We start from the raw sequence: 22,219 nt of genomic DNA, 5'->3' as shown, positions 1-22,219 counted from the left end.
CCATGCTGTTTTTATTACTGTAGCTTCATGTGTGTTAGTTGCTCAGTTGTATCCAGCTCTTTGCGACCCCATGGACTATAGCCTGCCAGGCTCCTCTGTCCATGGAATTCTCCAAGCAGGAATATAGGAATGGATACCATTCCCTTCTCCAGGGGATCTTCCTAATTCTGGGATCGAACTCCGGTCTTCTGCATTGTACGCAGATTCTTTACCATTTGAGCCACCAGGGAAGCCTTGGAAGCTTTAGAGTGCGGTTTGAAACCAGGGAGCATGATACCTCCAGCTTTTTTCTTCTTTTTCAGGATTATTTTGACTATTGGGGATTTTTTTGGGGGGGTTCCATACACATTTTAGAATGATTTGTTCTAGTTTTGTGAAATATGCCATTGGGAGTTTTGATAGAGATTGCATTGAATCTGTAGATTGCTGTGGGGAATATGGATATTTAAAGAATGAAATGGTGAAACCACCAGTCCATGAATACAGAATACCTTTCCATTTGTTTGTGTCTTCTTCAACTTCATTCATCAGTGTCTTAAAAAAAGTTTATGTATTTTTGGCTGTGCTGGGTCTTGAATGCTGTGCTGGCCCTTTCTCTCGTTGCGGTGTGTGGGCTTCTCGTGGTGGTGGCTTCTTGTTGCCAAGCACAGGCTCCAGGGCGCTGGGATTCAGCAGCTGTGGCCCGTGCTTCAGTAGCTGCGGCTCCCGGAGTCCAGGGCACAGGCTCAGTAGTTGTGGCGCGTGGGCTTAGCTGCTCCACGGCGTGGGGGATCCTCCCAGACCAGGGGTCAGACCCGTGCCTCCTGCACTGACAGGTGGATTCTTTACCACTGAGCCACCAGGGAAGCCCCCATCAGTGTCTTATAGTTTTCATTGTGCAAAGGCTTTCACCTCCTTGGTTGAATTTATTCTTAGGTATTTTATTCTTTTTGGTGCAGTCATACATGGGATTGTTTTCTTAATTTTTCTTCCTGATAGTTCATTATTGGCCTAGATATGCCACAGATTTCTCTGTATGTTGATTTTGTACTCTGACTTCACTGAATTCATTTATTATGTTTATTAGTGACAACAGTGTGTGTGTGTGATCTTTAGGGTTTTCTTTACAGATCATGTCATCTGCAAATAGTGTGCCAGTTTTACTTTCTGATTTGGAAGTTTGTTATTTCCTTTTCTTTTCCTTTCTTGCCTAATTGCTTTGGCTAGGAATTCCAATGCTATGTTGAAAAAAAGTGGTAGTAGCGGACATCCTTGTCTTGTTTTTTGATCTTAAGAGGGAAAGCTTTCAGTTTTCACTGTTTAGTGTGAAATTAGCTGTGGGTTTGTCCTATATGGCCTTTATTATGTTTCTTCTGTACCCACTTTGTTGAGCATTTTATCATAAATTGATGTTGAATTTTGTCAAATGATTTTTCTGCATTTATTGAAATGACCATATAATTTTTATCTTTCATTTTGTTAATGTGATGTAGCATATTGATTTTGTGGATGTTGAGCCATCCTTGCATCCCTGGAATAAATTTCACTTAATCATGATGTATGCTTCTTTTTTTTTTTTTTTTTGTATGTTTCTTTTAATGTATTGTTGGATTCAGTTTGCTAATATTTTGTTGAGGATTTTTGCATCTGTTTTCATCAAGGATATTGGCCTGTTATTTTTTATTTTTATTTTTTTGTGGTTTCCTTGACTGCTTTTCATTAATGTTGGCTTCACAGGATGTATTTGGAAGGCTTCCCTGCTTTTCAGGTTTTGGAAAATTCAGAAGAATTTGAGAAGGATAGGGATTAAATCTTTGAATATTTTGTGTAATTCATTAGTGAAGCTATCTGCTCTGGGCCTTGGTTTGTTGGGAGATTTTTGATTGCTGTTTCAATCTCTTTAGTAGTAATTGGTCTATTCAGATTTTCTGTTTCTTCATGATTTAGTCTTGAAGACTGTGTTTTTAGGAATGTATCCATTTGTTTTAGGTTGTCCAGTTTGTTGGAGTATATTCATATAAGAAATCCTTTGTATTTCTGTGTGTTAGTTATAACATCTCTTTTCATCTCTGCTCTTAAGTTTGAGTCCTCTTTTTTCCCCTGGTGAGTTTAGCTAAAATGTTTGGCAATTTTTTTTTTTTAATCTTTTCAACCAACTAGATTAGTTTCATTGATCTTTTATAGTGTATGTGTTTGTGTGTGTGTATGTTTAATATCTGTTTTATTTCTCTCCTTTATTTCCTTCCTTTTACCAATTTTGGGCTTTGTTCCTCTCTAGTTTGTTTAGGTGTAAGGCTGTACTGCTTATTGGGTATTTCTTATTTCTTGATGTAAGACTGTACTGAATTTAGTCCATTTACATTTATGGTAATTACTGATAATCATGTGCTTATTGCCATTTTGTTAATTGTTCTCTGGCTGTTTTTATAGTTCCTATCCGTTCTTCCCTCTTTTCATGTTATAGTGTGAAATTTTTTTTTTTTAGTGTCTTGTTGAGATTCTTTTTTCATTTTCTTTTGTATATTTTGTGTAAGTTTTTTCCTTGTGGTTACTGTAAGGTTCACCTATGATATTCTATGTAAGTAGTAACCTGTTTTAAGTTTCCAAAGCTTTGTCTTTTACTCTCTCCTGATGACACGTTTTGTTTCTTTTTATGCATCATTTAACCACTTAGTATAATTTTAGTTGTTTTTAGTACTTTCGTCTTTTAACCTTTGTGCTTGCTTTATAAGTCATTGATCCTCTACCTTTATCATATATTTACCTGTAGCAGGGAGTTTTTTTTACTTTGTCATTTTTTTTTAAATTAATTAGTGCCATTTCTTTTCAGCTTAAAGAAGCCCCGTTAATATTTCTTGTTAGATCAGTTCAGTGGTGATGAACACGTTTAGTTTTTGCTCATCAAGAGTTTTCTTGATCTTCAATTCTGAATGAAAACTTTGCTGGGTAGAGAATTCTTGTTTTTGGTTGTGCTGGGCAGCTTGTGTGATCTTAGTTACCTGACCAGGGATGGAACCGGCACCGCTTGCGTTGGAAGCGCAGAGTCTTAACCACTGGACTGCCAGGAAGTCCCCAGGTAGAGAATTCTTGGTTGGAAGTTTTTTTTCTTAGCACTTTGACTATGACATGCCACTCCCTTCTGCCTTCAGAGACTCTGCTGAAAACTCTGCTATAGTACTCTAGGGTTTCCCTTGTGCAGAACGATGTGTTTTTTTGTCTTGTTGCTATTAGGATTCTCTCTTGACCCCTTTTACGGTTTTAATTATAGTGTGTCTTGGTATGTGTCTCATTGGGTTCATCTTGTTTGGAGAATTCTCTGTGCTTCCTGGACCTGGATATCTGTTTCCTTCCCCCTGGTTAAAGATGTTTTCAGCAACTATTTCTTTAAATAGGTTTTCTGTCCCTTTCTTTCTTTTCTTTCTTGCAGCCCCTATAATGAAAATGTTACTCTGTTGATATTGCCCTAAAGGCCCTGTAAGGTGTCTTCACTTTAAAATACTATCTTCATTTTTCTGCTCTGTCTGGGTGAGTGCCATTGTCTTATCTTCCTGCTGGCTGATTTGTTTTTCTACTTAATCCAGTTTGCTGTTGAACCCCTCTAGCATATTTTTCAGTTATAACTTCTGTTTTGTTTTTGTTGAAGTTCTCACAATGCCAATTTTTTCTTCACCTGTATTTGGCTGTTGTCTTTACTACCATTCCTTTTGAACTTCTTATCAAGTAGATTGCTTATCTCCATATTGTTCTTTTTATGGGTTCTGTCTTACTCTTTAGGTTGGAATATCTTTATCTCCTCATGTTGCTTATTTCTTTATATTTGTTTCTGTATATTAGGTATATCAGCGGTCTCTCCTAGTCTAGAAGGAGTGGCCTTATTTAGGAGATGTCTTGTGGGTCTCAGAAGCACAATCCTGCCTGGTCATCAGGGGCTGTTTCTTGGCCAGCTATGAGACCCAGCCGAGGTGCAGTGCTCTCCCACTGGTGCCGATAGGCGGGGTGGAGGATTCCAATGTGGAGCCTGCCAATGTTAGTATAGCAAGGTAGCCTGAGATCACATAAGTGGCTCCTTCAGTGGATCAGACCCGTGGAGCACTCCAGCTGGTTCCTTTCTCTACAGCAGATGTTTCAAGATGAGTAGGTGAGTCCCCTCACCTGTGGTCCATACACTTTTCTTTTTTCCATGTTAGCTGTTTTATTTAGCTATTTAGTTAGCTGGTGTGTGTGTGTGTGTGTTTTTTTCCCCTTGGAATCTGTGTGGTCCATGCATTTTTCACTCTGGTGTTTTTACCCTTATTTTCAGGTCAAGTCAATCTGTATGCAAGTCCTTTAAGAGTAGGTTTTCTATTCCCTGTAGTTCTGTGGTTTTCCTGGACATACTTCACATGGTTTTTCAAAACCAGGTGTTTTGGAGGCTCATCTCTCTTGTGAGGGATTTTTTCTTCCACTTACTGGTCATGTGACTTGGAACAAGTAGCTTAATTTCCACACCTTTATTCTCTCTTGCATATGGTGAGAATAATGATAGTTTGCACTCAGTGTTTTTTGATAAGGATTATTGAGTCAGTTCTTGTACTCTGAATCTGTCTTTTACCTGATGTTATAGTAGATTTCCAGTTCCTTTAAGGTCATAACCTAAGTATAAAGAATAATAATGTTGCAGGAGGAAAAAAGACCTTTAACCCTCCAAACTGTTTCTTTGATGGTGGAATATTAAATATTGGAGACAGATTGGTAATGGTTGGCATGGGTAGTAGGTAGGTGGGTGACTAGATAATGTGACCTGTGTTGATCTTTTTAGCTCCTCTCAAATCGTAGTTCAGTTGATATAGTGGAGAGCAATGCAAGAGGCATTAGAATTACAGCATTTTAGTTCTGTTTCTTTCTGCTTTTTATTAACAGTGCAATCTTGAGAAGTCCCTTAGCTGCTTTGAATCTGTTTTCTCATCTATAGATAAAGCGTTTTCCCTGCATCTCTCAGGGATATCATTATGATTAAATAAGATACTCTGTGAAAGTGAGGTGAAGATGATAAAGCACAATCAAAATAAAAAGTTGATAAAGGTAAACTTTTTGTTAATTTAGAAAGACTAAACCTGAGAGAATGCAGATGGAGACATTGACGCAGTGTTAGGCTCAGTCTTCAATGAAGGGGAGCTTCTAGTGCCGTTTGTTGCTGAGAGGGCATCTACTTTGATGTGTAAAGGCTAGCCCTGATTACTGTTTAGTTGTTAAATAGTTTATGAGTATATTGTTGATATTTACTTTGATTTCCCCTCCCCCTTTCTGCTTGTGTTTCAGACTCCTGGGAGAGTTGGCTCTCAAGGTTCTGATTTAGATTCATCAGCAGCTCCTATAAACACAGTGGATGTCAATAATGAAAGCTCTTCAGAGGTATGAGAATAATAATTTGGCAATAAGATTCAGTATTATTTAAGGAAAAATAGCAAATGTTCAGAGTAACATTTGGTAATTTAAACTTTTGTAGCAAAAGATCTCATAAATCTTTCTTACAAATTGGATCCACACTGTAGGTAGATAATACTGCTTAGTTGTGAGACTACAAAAGTGTATATTAAGACTAAAAAATAATATTGACAATTTATATTTAATAATAAAGTCATCTCAACTTAATGAAGATTTAAAAATCTGTTTGTAAAGAATTACCAGTTAATTAATAAGTACTTATGTGTTTGTACTGTCATGAACAACTAAGCTAATGAAAAATTAGATAAGCTATGAAACTTTCATTATTTGTCTTCATTTATAATTTGTAAGAATGTTTATGTTTGATAGCTTCTTAAAAATTAATGGAGAAAGTAAGTCTAAAAAAAAAAACTCATTTTTTGAGAAGTCAGCCATAGAAGTTACTTTATTACTATCATTGTTTTTAATGAATAATATATATACATTATAGGAAAAGGAGATTAGGTGAGAGAAGAACATAAAAACCATCCGTAACTCTTCCCCTAAGAGACGAACACACTCACATTTCTGACCTGACAGTTTTTGTCAGTTGCCTTTTTCTGGGCCCAGCTGTACCACCTCCCCAGTTCCCTGTTCCCTACTCTTGCCCATCTCTTGGTTGGTGAATCTGTTGTGTGTATGTTTCTGTGAATGTCTTTTACCATTCATCTCTCTCTGTTTTGTCTCTTTTTGCCCATGTGTCTTTCATGTGTGTGTATATTAACCGTAATAAGATATAACAAGACAGAGAGTGAGAAGAAAGGTATCAGTTGAACTTTATGAAGAGCAAGTTTAAGGAAATGTCTTTAAGGAAAACATTCCAAACTGTGTTTATGATAAGCTCAACAAGCTCAATTGTAACCCTGGAAAGAAATTTAGTAATAATTGTTGACCTCATTCAGACCAAAACCAAAAAAGTCTGCAGTGGTAGTGAGCAGTGCCTGATAATCCTGCTGTATTTTCTTATTAGGGTTCCTTTTCTACTCTGTGATAGTTGTACGCTCTTCTTTGTCCTCAAACCTTTCGTGTGTCTTACCTTATTCCTGCCTTCTCTCAGTCACCTTCTATCCCATTGAGAAAAAAGGAATCATTAGAAGAATGTTTTCATTTTGTCACTAAAACTATGCTTAAGTCTCTATTCTCTTTATCACTTCAGTATATGGAAGACAGATCTCTTTTCCTATCAAATTTCATACCTTTCTCTTGCACTTGGGATTCCATTCTCTTTCACATTCTCAGCTTGTCTCTTTTTCTGCAACTTTGGTTTTTGCCTGTGACAGAAATTATTCCCAGCAGCATACAAACAGTGTTGTAGAGGTCACTCTAACCTGGGGCTCTGTTAAATTAAGTTCCATACTTGAAATTTTTCCTATTACCAACTAGTGTAAATTTCAGCTACTAACCTAATTGAGGGCTATTAGTGATGATTAATTCTCAGAGGTTATTTTTTTCCATGCCCAGTGCTCAGGTGTTAACTGGTTAAGGTTTCAGTTGAAATCTCTCACTGTGTCTCTCAATTTCTCATTTTCTCTTAATCTTTCCCTTTTACCCTGAGGTTGGCTTCCCACTTTGAACAAATTCTAGGTTTTAACATTGTGCCCTTAGCAACCATCTAAATGGAATTTGAAATACCATGGTCTCCAGGATTTTAAAGAAATAGTCAGAAATAAAACAGTGTCCTGGTTTAGTACTCATTTATATCATATTTTATATATTATTGCACATCATAATATATAAAATAGTATCTACGTACAGGCTATTATAACAAAAACACTGAGATGCTTAAACAATAAGCATTTCTCACAGTTCTGGAGGCTGGGATGTTCAAAGGTCTGGCAGATTCTGGGTCTGATGAGGTTTGCTTCCTGGATAAAGATGGGCATCCTCACATCGCGGAAGGGGCAAGAGAACTCTCTGGGGTCTCTTTTGTAAGGATACCTATTCCATTCATTAGGACTCCACCCTCATGACTTAATCTTATCTCCCAAAGGCCCCATCACATTGGAGGTTAAGATTTCAACATACGAATTTTGAGGGTATACAGACATTCAGTCTATAACAGATATACAATATAGATAACACATAATGTAATGGGGTATCTTATATCATTTGTTCTCATCAAGACAGTTGGTTAGACTATTTAGTGTATCACATTGCCAAAGCATATTCTTTGTTTACTCTTTGTCTCTTTCTAATCTGACGTCTATCCTTAGTACCCACTGAAGGCCCTCGGTAATGACCAGCATATAACACATCAGATTTTCAGTTTCCTGCTCAAGTGGCTAGAGAAGACTTTTCTTAGGGCTTTTTTTACTAAGTGTCCACTGAAGTTTTCAGGTTGCTGGCTTTGCCAACACACAGTTCAGAATATATGAAGTGAAAAGAAAACCCAGCATACTCACCATTGTCTCAGTCCTTGGCTCCTGAGAACTTAACTGGTCTGCCTTCTTCTCTTCACCTTTCAGCTTTTTATTTTTCTTGTTTTTTATATAATGCCTAGGGATTTCAGCTGTACTTAGCAGGTAGAATAGAGAAATGTAGCTGCTCCATTTTGTCTGAAACTGAAAATCCAACCATTTTGAGAATTGGAATATTTATCTTTATATTTTAATGAATTGTAAGAGTTCTTTATTCTCTATCAATGTTTTGACTGCTTCCTACTCATTCCATTGATGAGGGAAGGATTCCTGTTCTAGGCTTATGGGGATGGTTCAACACATAATTAGACAAATGAGATCAACATAGTTTGTTATACATACTCACAGCCCAGGGGGAGAGGACACTGTGTGCCATGCAGGGCCACACGAGAATTGCACTTGGAAACAAATTCAATAATCAGGTGTGTGACAGGCAGGCATTATGGTGTGAGGTATAAGGTATGGTATCAGGGAGGTAAGGCCCCTCCGCCCCATCCCACTCCTCCAGGAGATGTGAATGGCTTATTTGAGTAATTCCAGGGGCTGGCAGGGAGCTGAAACTGGCTGCATAGGGATAAGCAGGCCTTGTGAAGAGGAGAAGCTGTTTGGATCGAGGACCCTATCTGTGGGAACGAGTGGTGAGGGGAACTTGCAGTTAGGCCATTTGAAGCCCTTCCAGTTTGACCAGTTGTCAAAGCAGTGTGTATTGGGCCTTAATTTTAGGCCTTAGGCCACAATCAGAAATATGTGATGTGTATGTTTTTTTCTCAGTCTGTGGCTTGTTTTTCATTTTGTTAATGGTGTCTGTCAAAGAGAAATAGTTTTGTCAGCCTTTTCTTTTATGGTTTTTGCTTTTTGGGTACTACAGAATTTTTGGCCTACTTCAAGGTTGCAAAACTATCCTATGCTTGCTTCTGGTTAAAAAGAAATCAAGCAACTTGGAAATATTGTACAAGACAGGGAATATAGTCAATATTTTATAATAACTATACATGGACTGTAACGTTTAAAAATTATGAATTACTATGTTGTAACCTATAACTTATAATATTGTATATCAAATACACTTCATTTTTATTTATTTATTTTTTTTTTACACTTCATTTTTAAAAAGACTGAAAGATGAAAAAGTCTTTTAGCTTATACATTTCAATCTTTGACTTATTTTAAATTATTGTGTATGATCTGAAATTGTGGTTGAGGTTCATTTCTTCCATGTGGATATGGAAACCACATTTTTCTATATCCTTGTTGTAGTAACCATTTGCTGAAAATGTTACTTTTTCCGCTTGAATTGAATTTTCACTTTTGTGAGAAATCTGTTGACCTTATATGTGTGGTTATGTTATATCCTTTGATCCAGGCGTAATGAACTGACTTTAAGAGTTATTTCTTATCTTTGAACTTTTGTGTGTTCTAATCTGTACGCCTTACCTAGTCTTACTTTTTCTTGGTTAACATCTGATTATCCTTCAAGTCTCATTGCAGATAATTGCTTTTTCCAGTCACCTTTCCTTGTCTCTGATGTGAGACAGATGCTTCTTCCATGTGCTTTTGTGGAAAAATATTGCCTATCCTTTTGGTAATGACTGTTATTGTGAGATTCATTATCGAATATTTATTGAAGCCAGGCACTGTTCTTGATGCTGAAGTATGGCGTGAGTGAAACAGTAAAAGAACCTTTATCCTGATGGAATTTAGATTCCACTGGGTGGAAACAGGCAAAACCCAAAACATACAGAGGGAGACAGTTGGTGTTACTGAGAAGAATAAAGCAAGGAAAAGTGAATAGAAAGTGTTTTGTGTGGATGCAATTTCAAATAGAATTTGGTATTTCAAATAGAATAGATGTCAGGGAAGACATCTCTGAGAAGGGAATAGCTCAGAAAGAACTGGATGAAGGGAGGAAATGAATCATGTGGCTTTCTGGAGCAAGCATGTTGCAGGCATGTGGAACAAGTCTCTGAGGTGAGGGCATGCCTGCCATGTTGAAAAATAGCCAAGAGGCTAGTGGCTCCAGCACAGTGAGTGGAAGGAGGTTGGGTTAGTGAGGTAATGAGGCCCACTTCATGTAAGGCCTTAGAGGCTTTTGTACAGACTTCAGTGTTTTACTCTTGCTGAGAGAGAAGTCATTGGAAGGTTTGGAGCAGGGAAATGACAAAATTTATCTACATTTTCATAGGGGTAAGGATAGAAGCAGAGACTGTTGGAAGGCTTCTGTAGTGATCCATATACACTTTGAGGGTGGCTTGGATCAGGGCAGTAACAGTGGAGAGATACTCAGGTTCTTTAGCCAATCCAATAGTGCTAATAGGATTTTCTGATTAGTGGGGTATGAAGTGTATTTTCTTTTGCAACTTTTTCAAGAAGTCTGTAAGCTTAAAGGATGAGGGCTTTGCTTTATTTTACCATTGTGTTCTCACTACCATAGCATAATGATGTAGTAAATACTTCTTGAATGAATGGTTGAATGACCATGTGGAAACTTACAGTGAAGAAATAAGTAAAGTGGCAGGCAGCATAAAGTTATCACTGTTAAAAAAACCTGCATTGTTCTTTAAAAAAAACAGATTGTTCTGTAGTTTTAGTATCTAGGACTGTGGTTTCCAGGAATACATCCCTTTCGGAATCTTGTTTGTAGTCTTTCTTCCTTGCTGTGATCCTAAGGGACGTTAATGACTCAAGGAACATCTTAGCCTCCCAGTTCTTAATGTTATCAATGCCAGTGATCTTTATTACTTTTCTAGTTTCTCAAGGCCATGGCAGTACCTTCCCTTTTCTTATCAGACAGAATAGTTTTATCTGGCATGTTGAAATCCTGTCTCTGCATACCTCACACATACCTGTGTGTCAAAAACTTTCTCATAGTCATACTTCTTAACTTCTTTGGTCTTGTTGGTTATTTTAAATTTTTAATTTCTATTTTTTCTTATAGTCTATTATCCTTTCTTGTCTTCATTTCATTTACTCTCTAACCATACATCTGATGACAGTTAATACTTGTTGAGCACTTACAATGTCTCAGGCAAGGAATACACTCTAGATGAATAGGTGCTAATATTAGCTCCATTTTATAGGTGAGGAAACTGACATTTAGCAAAAAAGTAAAGTGATTTTTTAAAAGTCACGTAGTCAGTTTTGGTTGAGACTCAAACCCATATTTATTTTTGACACCAAAATTTGTGACATAAATTTTGTAGCCTATTGTCCTTCACCACTGTCTTCATTTAATTTACTTTATCCCTGACACTCCCAACTTCTTTATTCTCTTATACTTTTACTGTTCCTCTCTGACAAAACTGCAAACCATAGATCAGTGTAACAGCCCATATTTTAAAATACAGATATTGTTAGGCTATGGGGAGTTTTGGAGATTGTTTTAAAATGATTTTACTTAGCTCATAAAATTAGAAGGGGAGGTCACTTGCTGGGAATTGTGGGTGTGGGCAAGAATGGGATCTTTTTCTGGTGGAATATGGTGAAGACTGAAAATTGCTTTCATTATAAGAACTTTTTGTTGAGAACATTATCTTACATAAAAACATATGTTAAAACTGCCAGTCATTTCTTGATCCAAAGTAAAAGCTAGCTTGGCAATACTGGCTCTCACATAAATAAGGACAGAGTATCATAAGCAAAATGAATAATAAGATTCCAACAAAAGCAACTGTTTACTACAATAAAATTGACCAATGGGAATTTATAGCATTAAGGATGGAAACTGATTTCAGAGTCCTACTTGGGATAGCAGCCTTTCACCCCTTGTATAGTTACTACTTGAAAATTTCCCTTCCATATACTAAAAAGAGATATACTAATTATTTTCCTGGTATGTCTATTTTCATTGTCTCTGTTTTGTTTCATAAATAACTTTTTGTGTATATCCTCCTAAAAGTTGTTATTTCACAGGGTTTCATCTGTCCATTATGTATGAAAAGATGTATAACTGCTATTGATTTGTCGGAGCATTACCAGAAAGTGCACGCTGAAAATGAGACAAGAGGACAGGAACTTCTTAATGACTCCAGTGTTACTGTGGGTCCTGAATATTTTGTTTTAGCAGCTTGGTTATGGGTTGCTCAAAACAGCTTTGTTTTCCCTTGCCTTGATGTTGCTTAACTTTTTGTGCTACATGGGAGTATGGATTGCTTTCATTATGCATGCTCTAAGAAGGTTCAATAAGGAAAAGATGCTCTTGGGAAGTTGGCTTGGCTGTTCTGTTTGCAGCTGTCTTTCTGTGAATCTGTAAAATACATAAAAGTTTAAGCTTATTTTTGCTTAAATTTTGCCATGAAATTTGAAATATAAAGTGAATGTTTTTTATTTCATCATTTGTAAGTTATATCTTTATTGTATAGTTACTGTTTTATTAATGAATGTATTAAAATGCTTTCAGTTAAGATGCTTTACTCGTAAAGAAAAAGAGGACCTTGCGTGTGAACTGTTACTGTCTTTATTTGGGAAGATACACAGCATTATATACAGCAGATCCAGAGTCTGGATCTACCTCTGTTTCAGTCTTTTCCCCAGACCTGTTGGAAGTTACAGAATGGTACACACTTGTCATTAATAGTGCTCCCTCACATGTTTCCCTGTAGTGTGTGAGGCTGGTGCGAATCTAAGGCTGGGAGTGGGAGCCAGTGATGGGAAGTGTTGTCCATTTTTAGGCTGGAAAAAGTTTTTCAGATGATCTTGATATACTTACTTTGAAAAGCATGACAGTATTCTAAAAACAAAGAAACATAGCTTTTAAAAAATTTCTTTTATGAGTCTTATAAAAGGAAACTTTTTATTTATCATGAAAGATAAAAAATCAGACTTTTTGCTGTAAGGCAATAATGTATGAGAAAATGATCTCACCAAACCTTCACTTACTTAACATATTAATGGAGTACTTCTAATGTGCCAGGTATTTTGGTAGGTAAAGGAGATAAAAAGGTAAAGAAGATATGATCTCTATGCCAGGGAGTTTTTATTGTAGATATTTGCAGAAAGAGTGTAGTGTATGATTCAACTTGAGGGGAACCGCAGAAAAACTTGAGGGGGGAGCAATTAAACCAGACATTCTCTAGTGTGGTAGGAAAATGAGTACATATATGAGGACACCAGTTAAACTACAGAAACAGTGTGGCCATAGAGGCATGAAAGATTCTTGGAACTCTGCTTAGTATTTTACCAGTTGTCTTTCTTCCAGAGCATATGGGTTAACTTTTCTTTATGGGTTAGCCAGAATCAAAAGTGACTGTCTTACCTATCTGTCACTTAAATAAGAACTTTTCCTTTTAACTGAAGGAATATTTGATACAATAGGGTATCATAAATATCAAGTTAAGCTAAGTTCTTTGCTACAGTAGATTTAAGAAAAGATTACAGATAACTGAAAACTTAAGAGTAAGGAATTTAATGCTTTTATTCTTAAATCAGCTGTGTGTGTGTGTGTATGAGGGAGAGAGACAGAGAGGGATAGTTGGCGAGATGTTTGGAATGATTAAGGGAAATAAATATAGCTGGCTATTTTAGTGTTTTATTGTTGCTGTTTTACTGTTTGTAAGTTATCTAGCAACCTCAATTCCCATGAAGAAGTTTAGAAAAAATAAATAGAGGAGTCTCTTAATATCCAGAATTAGCATCACAGAGTCCATGAACTAAAAGATCATGCACTCTATTCACAGGACATCTTTCAGATACTCATTCTGAGGTTACTTTATATACTTTGTTTTAAGTGAGTGATGTGGTTTTAATAAAGTTTTTCCGCTTAATCTAGTCTTCCCATCCATGTCAGGCTAGGATTGCTAGAAATACTATGTGAGTAAGTTTTAAAAATAATTCTTGAAAGATGAACAGGGTGTAAGAAAGACTAGAAAATGTGGGCACAGGAATTAGAGATTTGCCAAAATTAATACAGTGGAAGGCACCCATTCAATGATTAATATTTATGCTCCTGAACATTAAGCAAAGGTTTAATATCATCAGATTAAGAAGGTTGAGGAAGAGCATGTATATATTTTAGAATTATTTTTATCAGAAATGTCCTAAAATTGAAGATTTATTTAAACATGCCGTGTCTAATCCCATGGAAAACTCACTTAGATGGAATATTTCTGCAGCTAAAAATGTATTACTGAATTTCTAAAACTTCTCTTTAGGGATGAATCAGTTCTTTCTGGAGTATTAACCTGATAATATTTAGAAGCGTTAAGAAGGTATGACATACCTTCATGTGATCATTAGCTTTTTGGCATCTTTTAAGTATCTAGAGACAAAACCTGAAAGTAAAGACAAGAGTCAGAAAGCCAAAACTGTGAGGATTAAATAACATAATTGGGGTGTGGATTCCCTGAGGAACAGTATTATTTGCTTTTTAGTTACTAGCAAAAGCTGAGACACAAGAGAAATGCCAAGCTAAATATTATAGGGGTTTATGTGCTGTTGCATTAAAAGCATGTTAACTAAGTGTGGTACTTTATTTACTGGGCAGAAGTTATAAGAATGCCCAAGAAAGCTTTTAATATAGAGCCATTATTAAGCATGGTGGTAGATAACTGATGGCTTTCAAACAGGAGTGTCACACCAGCTAGACTAATACAGACAGTGCCGAGCATCACGTGTCTCTGGATCCTAAGGGCGTTATTCTGATGTTCAAAGGCACATCCTCAGTACCGCAGTCTTTGCTCATTTTAGGTGTTCCATAGCAGATCATTGCTTTCCTTCACCTTTAACAGTGCCCCTGCCCTTCGCTCTGGCTCTGTGATCAGAACATACCTTTGTTTTCCAAATACAGCATGACTATATTTTATACCTCTTCTATACCTTTGTTCATGCTCCCCTATTTGCTTAGAGTGCCTTTATTTTCTGACAAGTAAATTCCTATTTAGATCTATTTCTAGTGACTCATATAGACATATGTCAACATATACACAAACACATATGTATGTGTGTGTGGATTTTTGGGGCAGTATTAACTGCTTAATAGTCAGATTTGGATACTTCTCTTGTATTCCTATAGTTCTTTATATATACTTCTATTATACAATTGTCTGATAATGTCATCCTCATTGAGCCTTGAATCTGCCATATAATGTGAATAAGTGATGTGAGGGTATGTTATTTGTATAGCACCCACAAAGGAGAAGAAGTAATACATTTATTTTTAGTTTTTGTGTGTCTGGAATATTTATTACTTAGCTCAGTCTATCCCTTGGAAGGTTTTATAATCTGCAACCTGTTAGGCTTTTCTGTTTTTTTTTCTTTTTCCTGCAAAGTTATGCCCTGCTAGGTTCATTTGTATTTCATTAAATAGATACACAGGGTAGAGAGTATATGGTATGTTCAAAGTTCTACACTAGTCACTAGGGAAACACAGAATAGCTTTGTTGTGTTATATTATTTGTTGTTGTTGTTTGGTCTCTGAGTTGTGTCCCACTGTTTTGCCACCCCGTGGCCTGTGACCTGCCAGGCCCCTCTGTCCATGGGATTTGCCAGGCAAGAATTCTGGGTTGCCATTTCCTTCTCCAGAGGGATCTTCCTGACACAGGGGTCAAAGCCACATCTCGTGCATTAGCATTCAGATTCTTTATCACTGAGCCAGTCACGTGGGAAGCCTGATGGTAATGCTGGAGGAAAAAAGCAATATATGCAGAGGTGTAGAAGTGTGAGACACCATGATGTTTTCAGGGAAACATAGATACTTTAGTATAGCTGAAGCATTTTGTATAGAGTAAAAGTGTCCTGAGATTACACTGGGTGAGTCACTGGGGGACTGCAAATGTAGGACCTTATATACCATAACCATATACTAAGTTTTTAAGATTTTATAGGACTGTTTATTAACTTTAAGCTTTTATAGTGTTAATCTTAGGTTAGCAAGGGATTTACTGATTAGCACATACTCTGTGGTAATTACGGGTTATTTATATTACCTTTTTCCCTCAGTGATCAGATTGCTTCATGTTCTTAGTTTTTTGGTTGTCATTCCTGTGCAGTAGATTGTAGCAGATATTGTTTTACTGTGGGAGATATTTAGAGAGATGGAGGATCTGATGGCATGTCTTCTCAACTAGACTTCTAGGTTAGAGCTAACTTCTCAGAATTCTGTACTATAGCCATTAATTTATTCAACCTAAAAGATGGTTATAAGGGTCTTAAAAAATATTTTGTAAGCTGCAACCAGGATAGGCAGTGATGTACCTTTGCACAATACCAGAATTTAGGCTTTGCACTGTAAATTACAATTTACTTAATGGCCTTGTTGGTATGAATGTTACATTTGACTACATTTCATAACATACGAATGATTATTTTGCAATACAAAATGCTATTTTGAAACCTTTTGCTACCTCTTTCTGTAGGGTTTCATATGTCCGCAGTGTATGAAATCTCTTGGATCTGCTGATGAACTCTTCAAACACTATGAGGCAGTCCATGATGCTGGTAATGATTCAAGTCATGGAGGAGAAGCTTTGGCTCTGAAGCGGTACAGTATGCTAGCTTTGAAGTGTAATGTAACAAATGCACGTGTTACCATTCTTTAATCATGAATACTTAGTTCTTGAAGAGTAGTGTGTTTATATTTTTTGATTTAAATCTACCTTCAGTTAGCATAGTTTTCATCTTTTATTGTTATAATTTATTCAATCCTTGATAAATAATGAGCTATACCAACATCTATAGTATGTTTCAGACGTTATATTTTTAATAAAGATTGTGATTTTTTTTAAAAAGGTTAAAGTATATTTAGCATATTCTGCTTATTAAAGAATGATATGCTTTGTTTAAAAATTTGTCTTTTGTGTTCACCAACATAACAGCAAACAAACAAAACACATTCCGCCTCATAGCAATTTTACCTGACCATTTTAACAATTAAACTAAAATATAATTACTTAGAATAGGATTCAGCAGTTAACTTTGCTTTTGTTCCATTGGTGAGAACTCTTGTCTTAAATTCCCACTAAGGAAGAAAGCTTGATTTTATTCTGTTGCTATGCTGTTGCTGATTAGTTGCTAAGTTGCGTCCTGACTTTGCCAGTACATGGCCTGCAGCACTTTCCTCTCCTTCACTATCTCCGGGATTCTCATGTCTATTGAGTTGGTGATGCTATCTAACCATCTCATCTTCTGCCTTCAATCCTCCTGCCTCCAGTCTTTCCTAGCATCAGGGTCTTTTCCAGTGAGTTGGCTCTTTGCATCAGGTGGCCAGAGTGTTGGAGCTTCCGCATCAGTCCTTCTAATGAATATTCAGGTTTGATTTCTTTAGAATTGACTGGTTGGATCTCCTTGCAGTCCAAGGGATTCTCAAGAGTCATCTCCAGCCCTGCAATTAGAAAGCATCAATTCTTTAGCTCTCAGCCCTCTTTATGGTCCAACTCTCATATCTGTACCTGACTACTGGAAAAACCATAGCTTTGGCTACATGGACCTTGTCGGCAAAGTGATATCTCTGCTTCTAAATATGCTGTCTAGGTTTGTCATAGCTTTGCTTTCAAGGAGCAGGCGTCTTTTAATTTCATGGCTGCAGTTACTGTCCACAGTGATTTGGAGCCCGCGAAAATAAAATGTGTCACTGTTTCCACTTTTTCCCCACCTATTTGTCATAAAGTGATGGGACCAGATGCCATGATCTGACTTTTTTGAATGTTGAGTTTTAAACCATCCTTTTCACTCTCCTCTTTTGCCCTCATAAAGGGGCTCTTTAGTTTCTCTTTGCTTTCCGCCATTAGGGTGGTATCATCTGCATATCTGAGGTTGTTGATGTTTCTCCTGGCAGTCTTGATTCTAGCTTGTGATTCATCCAGCTTGGCATTTCACATGATGTACTCTGCATATAAGTCAAGAAAGCAGGGTGACAGTGTACAACCTTGACATACTCTTTTTCCCAGTTTTGAACCAGTCTGTTTTCCCATGTCTGGTTCTAACTGTTGCTTCATGACCTGCATACAGCTTTCTCAGAAGGTGGAAAAGGTGGTCTGGTATTCCTATCTCTTTAAGAATTTTCCAGTTTATTGCGATTCACACAAAGGCTTTAGCATCGTCAATGAGGCAGATGTTTTTCCAGAATTCTCTTGCTTTCTCTGTGATCTAATGAATGTTGGCAATATGAACTCTGGTTCCTCTGCCTTTTCTGAATCCAGCTTGTACATCTGGAAGTTCTTGGTTCATGTGCTTTTGAAGCCTAGCTTGGAGAACTTTGAGCATTACTTTGCTAGCATGTGAAATGAGTGCAATTGTCCGATAGTTTGAACATTCTTTGGCATTGCCCTTCTTCGCGATTAGAATGAAAACTGACCTTTTCCAGTCCTGTGGCCACTTCTGAGTTTTCCAAATTTGTTGGCATATTGAGTACAGTGCTTTAACAGGATCATCTTTTAGGATTTGAAATAGCTCAGCTGGAATTCCATCACCTCCACTAGCTTTGTTCATGGTAATGCTTCCTAAGGCCCACTTGACTTCATACTCCAGGGTATCTGGCTCTAGGTGAGTGAGCACACCATCATGGTTATCTGGGTCATTAAGACCTTTTTTGTATAGATTAGTACAGAAAAATAGTCTCTGCATATATGCAATATGCTTATATCTGTGTACATATAAAGAAATGTATAAATGTATATAATTACATAAATGAGCAGTTCTACATTGTCCTATACCTTTTGTTTCTGTCTGTATCTATGGATTGTTTCTTATCATTGTAGATAATTATCTTATTCTTTTTAATGACTGCATGAAATTTTACCATTCTCCTGTTGACAAGTATTCAGGCTATTTCCAGTGTTTTGTACATATAAATGTTGTGGTGGTATCTGTCCCTGTGGACATATTGTTTGCATGTATTTGATTGTATCTGGAAGATCTAGTTCCAGAAATGGGATTTCTGGATAAAGTTTCCCTTTAAAATTTTGATAGATGCTTCCTAATTTTCTTTTGTCAATATCCTAGACTGTTCGATCTGTTAAATGTTTCAGAAGATTTTCTTTGCTAGACAAGTTACTTTCAAAAATTTATTCAGTGGCACTTTTTGAAAGATTAATTGGAGTAACTGAGTGCACCCAATTGGAAGTTGAATTAAAATTATCTCCCTTGCAATTTCATTCAATTTAATATGAGCCATTCCTATATATTGTTATTAATTCATCTCTTCATCATTTTGTTTTATACATGGAGTTGGAATATTAATAAAGAGTAGGGAAAACTTAAAACCTATACACACATTTTTATACACATATTAAGACCAAGATTTCTCCAGTTAGCCTGTGGTTTCTCCAAATTGAATAAGTTCATAGGCCCACGTGGAGGAGAGAGAGGGAAGGGTGGGGACACACACAGAGAACAGAAGAATGAAAACTCATGAAAGTGTCATAGAAAGGCAAATTTTAAGAGACAAGAAAAAAACAGGAATGTATTATCTAGTTTTACTTTTGTATTCAGAGATTAAAGAGGACACCTTAAAGTTTATCTCCATCATGAAGTGCTTCTAGGTAGAAGTGATCACTATCTTTATGCTTCTGTTTTCATTTCTTTGTAGAACTAATGGCCTGTTACTCTTCATGTGTTTTCTTCCCCCATTAAACTGAATGACTTGAGAGTCTGGCATAGACGAGTTCTGTTGAATAATGAATTCTTTGCGTCTGAATGGCTTTGAAAGGTAGAGGTTCCTTCTCTACTGTTAACCATGTTTCACAGGGGAAGCTGACTTCGTGTCTTCAGCCTATCTTCACTCCCATCCTAGAGAACAGTTTTCCTACAGTATGTCCCATTATGTTTTACTTTCTGATATGCTTTGTGCTGGTGTGGACTCGGTCTGCTGCATCATTAGAACTGATCCTGTTCTTTCCCCTTTGTACTAGAATCGGTGCACGTGAGTATTCCCAGTCAGCTCACTGCAGTCTTCTACCCTGGCAGCCTGGATCAAGGAGAGTTCCTTTTTCTGCTGTTTATAATCCAAGAGGATAAGATATGTTCTTCATATCTAGGAGAATAATTGCAAATGTGTTTTCTCATGGAATCTCTGCTGCATAAGGGCTTCGAGTTGTCTGCTCAACCATTGTTTGTCAGACTATTAGAGAAGGGGAACAGAAGGTGAGGTTTTGACAGGAAAGAGCATTTCAGACTCAGGAAACAGCAAGGAGCCAGCATTGCTAGAGCTAAGTGAATGAGGGTGAGAGTGGTAAGGTAGGGATTAGATTGTGCAGATTCTTATGGTCCTGGTTAAAGAGTTTAGATTTTATACTAACTGCAATAGGAAGCTGTTGATGCTTATTGCTGATAAATTAATGGGAGACCTTTTGCTTTTGTCTCAGTACTTGACAGTCAGTTTTATTGTTTCCATGATGTGTTCTTCCATTGATCGACAGTATGCTTAGGAATAAAATTATTTTCCCAAGGACTATATATATGCCACTAAATATAAAATCTATAGTATCTTTTTAAGAATTAGGAAAACTAGAATATTAATATATATTCACTAGCCATGATTTGTTAAAGCAAATTAACCATTAATTCCTTTTTTCCAATTTATGTTTAGAGATGATATAACACTACTCAGACAAGAGGTCCAAGACCTGCAGGCTTCACTTAAGGTAAAATAAAAATGATTATTCTTGTTTATTTTCAGTGTATCAGATAAGTAAAACCTTTGCTGATTAAAACCTTTTCTTTCCTTAGGAAGAAAAATGGTACTCAGAAGAATTAAAGAAAGAATTAGAAAAATTTCAAGGGCTGCAGCAGCAAGTAATTGCTTTTAAATACTTAAAGTGTGTTATTGGTTGTTCATTTTCATTGTTTTAAATTAAGTATAATGCTTTTTTGTAAACAAGTGGCATGGTATGAATAGCTTCCTAATTGTTTCTCTGTGCTTAGTAGCCTACATATGTATCCTTTGAAATTCAAATGAATACAAACCAATATAACTAATATATGGAAAGCTCAGATGTAACTCCTTAAAAGTGCTCGGGCCTGGTGCACTGGGAAGACCCAGAGGGATCGGGTGGAGAGGGAGGTGGGAGGGGGGATCAGGATGGGGAGTACATGTAAATCCATGGCTGATTCATATCAATGTATGATAAAACCCACTGCAATGTTGTGGAGTGATTAGCCTCCAACTGATAAAAATAAATGAAAAAAAAAATAAAAGCAATAGGAAAATTAAAAAAAAAAAAAGAAGAATCTCAAAAAAAAAAACAAAAAAAAAAAAAAACGTGTTCCATTAAGAATCATTTACCTATGGGACTTCCCTGAAGTGGTTAAAAACTCTGTGCTTCCACTGCAGACAGCGCAGGTTAGATTCGTGGTCAGGGAACTGAGATCCCACATGCTACAGTGCGGCCAAAAGAATCATTTACCTATGGATTTGTTTTTCATACCAGGCCACATTATTCTTATTTTCTGACAATACATGTAAGTGGTTAAAAAATACAGGTTCAAACAATAGTGAAGCACTTCAAAGTACTTGTGTTTGTGACAAATTGGAAATCACTAAAATGTCTATTAGTAGGGAAAGAACTATTATTAACTGCTTATAGTTTATATTAGTGGTGATTGTTTGAAAGCATGGGAAAACTGTTGTATTCATGTTAGATTTCAAAAGACAAATATTGTGTCTTTGTACACAGATGTGTACATACCATACAACTTTAACTTCATAAAAATAATATATACAGAAAAGAACAAGAAAATCACTGTAGTATCCAAAGTGGTTATTTTGAGTGATTTCATATGATATTTCAGATTCATTATATGTAATGTTCTTTAATGTATTTTCTAAAAAAAGTTTTAACATATTATGATTTTTATACTAAAGTTATTTTGACTTTTATATGAACATTACGTAAAAAATCATAGAATGATGAATTTTACCAAATATATATATAGTTTTCATTTCTGTGAATAAAAATGACACCCTTTAACAATAGCTTTAATACTTTTATAAAATAGTGATCCCTCTGCACATTATCTTAGACATTAAGATAGCACATGACATCTTAGCACATGACTCCCAGTCATCTTTGCCTTTTTGTCTTTTCCCCAAAATTTGTCATTTGGACTAGAAAAGAAAAATAAATGGATAACAAGATATCAGTCTTATTACTACTCAGCTTCTATAATTGAAGGTGCATTAAAGAGGGTTTTAGTAATCTAAAATACTTACAGTTCACCTACTCATGTTATAGGTGGATGCCATTAACAATCAAACATGTACTGTATTAATATTATTTTCTGTACTTGAAAACACAGGAAGTTGTTTACTACATTTGAGATGACTATTTTACCTTTATAGTAGAGACTTCCCAGATGACACCAGTGGTAAAGAACCTACCTGACAATGCAGGAGGCATAAGAGACGTGGGTTTGATCCCTGGGTTGGGAAG

General features: G+C 36.4%; 1 protein-coding gene across 2 annotated transcripts in view; it reads left to right on the top strand.

Moving 5' to 3' along the window:
* The window catches only part of EEA1 (early endosome antigen 1), a 124,924-nt gene that overhangs the window by 29,482 nt on the left and 73,223 nt on the right, over nt 1-22,219 (top strand). The window contains exons 2-6 of one of the 2 annotated variants that reach the window (XM_043881146.1): nt 5,278-5,370; nt 11,769-11,894; nt 16,208-16,332; nt 20,377-20,431; nt 20,517-20,582. In XM_043881146.1, the coding sequence (XP_043737081.1) occupies nt 5,278-5,370; nt 11,769-11,894; nt 16,208-16,332; nt 20,377-20,431; nt 20,517-20,582 (465 nt within the window). The remainder of the gene's footprint in view (nt 1-5,277; nt 5,371-11,768; nt 11,895-16,207; nt 16,333-20,376; nt 20,432-20,516; nt 20,583-22,219) is intronic. The other variant, XM_043881156.1, reaches the window with a different exon arrangement.

The sequence above is a fragment of the Cervus elaphus genome, chromosome 3 (genome assembly GCF_910594005.1).
Source record: "Cervus elaphus chromosome 3, mCerEla1.1, whole genome shotgun sequence".
In the NCBI taxonomy this organism is placed as follows: domain Eukaryota; kingdom Metazoa; phylum Chordata; class Mammalia; order Artiodactyla; family Cervidae; genus Cervus; species Cervus elaphus.
This window is presented reverse-complemented; position numbering and strand designations above follow the sequence as displayed.